The sequence below is a fragment of the Cryptomeria japonica genome, unplaced genomic scaffold (genome assembly GCF_030272615.1).
Source record: "Cryptomeria japonica unplaced genomic scaffold, Sugi_1.0 HiC_scaffold_610, whole genome shotgun sequence".
In the NCBI taxonomy this organism is placed as follows: Eukaryota; Viridiplantae; Streptophyta; class Pinopsida; order Cupressales; family Cupressaceae; genus Cryptomeria; species Cryptomeria japonica.
Window position 1 is genome coordinate 1 of NW_026729412.1, and position 3,189 is coordinate 3,189.

Here is a 3,189-nt window from a genome sequence, read left to right on the forward strand (position 1 = left end):
AGTTCAGAATCGATGAGGAGCTTATTGTGGGTATTAGCAGATTAAAAATGGAGGGGAAAAAGTTCAACAAATAACGTAAGGCGATGGAGGAAGCCCTGTCTATTCTCTTTGATAAGAAAAGTGAAAGAGACAGAGTTAATAAAATGGTTGATGAAGGCTACAACATAAATGACCTGATGAAACTATGGGCCAATGTTGTGGAGGTGATTATGAGGTACATAACCCTGGATGGCCACTATGGTAGTATATTTTCGTATCATTTCACTATTTTGAATCATTATAGAAATGATAGGAAAATTTCTATGTCATTTCATTCACTTTCTTATTTGGAGCATAGTCTTTCCAATCATGCGAAGAACTATGAAAAACCTATTCTTCATGAGGTCCGTATCCTTCTTTTAATAGAATATTCCAAAAGAAATTAAGTTAAGCCCTCGTTGGCCCTCAAATGTGAAAGTCACCTCAAGTCTCGGACTGGTCATGATGTGCATGTTGTGTCTGATACTAAAATTAAGGATTATAGGATGTTGGGTGTGATGGCTATGGGCTAGTGTGACCTTAAAGTGTAGGAAGAAGATTCTAAGTGCAGACCCTCTAAAGATGAGAGTCTCCCATCAAAGGCCACTTCGGGCACTAATAGTAGTAGGAAGTATAAAAACCCCTCTATTAAGGCAGCCTAAAAGAACAAAACCCCTCTTCCCCACGACACAGGTAATAGCCCTAAAAATAAAAAGGCTGGGAAGTCTAGGGATCTAAATGAAAAAGGTGATAAGGATATCAAGTTGGATATTACCCTAAACCTCGACCAATGGGACCTAGATAGTAGTAAAAGGGATTTGATGGATATTGACCTGTTAATGTCTAATTCCACTGTTAGGAACCAAGAAGGACAACTAAGAGGGGGGTGAATCAGTTGCGAACCAGTTATCAATAAATTATAACCCAAAATAAATTATTTCAACTTAAAACTCAGTGTCGATAAAACAAACTTAACGCCAGTAAAACAGATTAATAGTTAAATTAGTACTGGTATAAATTCATGCATGAAATAGAAAGAGAAACAACATCCATAACACATGACATAGATATTTTGACGTTGAAACCCTGTAAGGGGAAAAACCATACTGGGAAACCTTACCCACAATCAGATGATACTATTGCAGATAGTAAGTGTATACAAATGGGGTCTGCACATGCAGAAAGGCCAACCGCCTAGAGATTGCTACCTCAATCACAAAATAGGAGTCACACTGACTACAATTGGATGGTTAAATCCAATAACAATGTACTGCTTCAATATAGCATCTGTAATGTTGGATTCAGTACCGGTTTAAGCTCTGACTATGACTGTCAAACACCTTCATAACCTTCCTTCAACCTTCAGATAATATCTGTGTGATTCGCACAAGGATCTGCTTATTTTTTCTCTATAATGATCTTCAATATTTGCACACACTCATAATGATGATCTTCAATAAGATCTTACAATCATTTATACAAAACCTAAGACCTCAACATTAGGCCGGCTCACTAAATATATTACAATTAAATCAATTACAAAATAAGTCTTGATGTGATACAATATGTCGACTCTATACATTTACACATTATCTAATCAATAAACCTTTTCCAAAACATGTTGTGCTGATCTAGAATGTGATATCATGTACCAATCCATAGCCTAGACTTATCTGTCGGTAAAGGCAAATATGTGAACTTGATTAGACCAATAAGAAAAACACCAAATCCAAACATCCAATCTGTGTCTTTGACATAACCAAATGATCTGTAGATGATAATAGGTTATCATCACTGTTGGTGAACCATATATCCTATCGGTGAAGCATATACCGGTGACTGTGCATAAGCCACTATCCATGCACGTGAACACAATGTGTCGATTCAACAATAAACCAATATAACCAGAGTGCTAAATCAACAATTTAGACCTCCAAGAAGATAAATGTTGACATCAATGACAAAACCAATGCAACACATGACGAATTCATCAATAATACCAATAATCTCCCCCTTTGGCATTGATGGCAACACTAGATGGAAAAACATCTAAGTGCCAAAAACAGAATGCCAAAAACCAATAATCTCCCAAAATAGATCAATACAAAGTTTTATACCAAAAACAAAAACCATATTACCAAAAATACATCTCTCCCCAAAGTACAATTTTTTCCATAGATATATCTCCCCCTTTGACATCAAATGCCAAAGCAGTTAAGAATAAAAACATAACATACAACTAACTACTCCCCCTGAGCAATAAATCTCCTTCATCAAGACTGGAAAAAGATTTTTCTGTTATTCCTTGTCAGTTTGATGCCATTCTTCATTATTCAAGTCTCTGCTGGTGGGGAAATTGCCCCAAGATGCTCTCTAAGATATTCAAATGTTTCCTTGGGCAAAGGCTTTGTAAAGATATCTACAATTTTCTCTTTAGTATTCACATAAACCAATCTCACCATAGTGCTAAATCAACAATGTAGACCTCCAAGAAGATAAGTGTTGACATCAATGACAAAACCAATGCAACACATGACCAAGTCATCCATAATACCAACATCCACTTCCAATCAAGATTAGTGTTTTTGTTGGGTCATTAGTGAAATCTGAGTCATCAAATAGGGAATATCCAACATTATCAATACTTTCACAGAAATCCCAATCCTCGATAAAATTGATAAGCTCATAAAAATGACCCAGAAATTAACTGAAGATGTCAAAGTCATGAAAATAAAACATGAATCCATAATTGCCAGCATGGAGAAAGATTTGGTAGACATTAAGAGAAGTCTCAAGAATTTGGTTGAGATTAGCAAAAAAGAAATGAATAATAATGCATGGTCGCGCCCACAAAAGGATATGAAAATCATAGTAAAACCTTTCCTGGGAATTGGGCATTCCATTAGGTGACCAATATCTCCCTCTGTAGACGTTCATTTACTTGTCAAACCAGGGGACGTATACTTTAAATGGCGCAGCAAAATATATGCACTAGGAACTCATTTTGGTCAAATTTTAGCAGAAATACATACTGGAAAGAAATTCTACCTATGCTACAGGAAGGTAATGCAAAGCTCTTTAACTCAACTATGATTTGACTAAAACAGAAATCAAGGTAACTACAACTGAAACACAAACTATGAACTGGCCTTATGCTACAGGAACAGGCAC

The 3,189-nt window shown here is 36.0% G+C and overlaps 1 protein-coding gene across 1 annotated transcript in view; it reads left to right on the forward strand.

Annotated features, from left to right (window-relative positions):
* The first annotated feature begins 83 nt into the window (after nt 1–83).
* The window catches only part of LOC131030262 (probable aldehyde oxidase 4), a 15,622-nt gene continuing 12,516 nt past the window's right edge, over nt 84–3,189 (forward strand). Inside the window, exon 1 of the mRNA XM_059216072.1 lies at nt 84–214. Within this exon, the coding sequence (XP_059072055.1) occupies nt 84–214 (131 nt within the window). The remainder of the gene's footprint in view (nt 215–3,189) is intronic.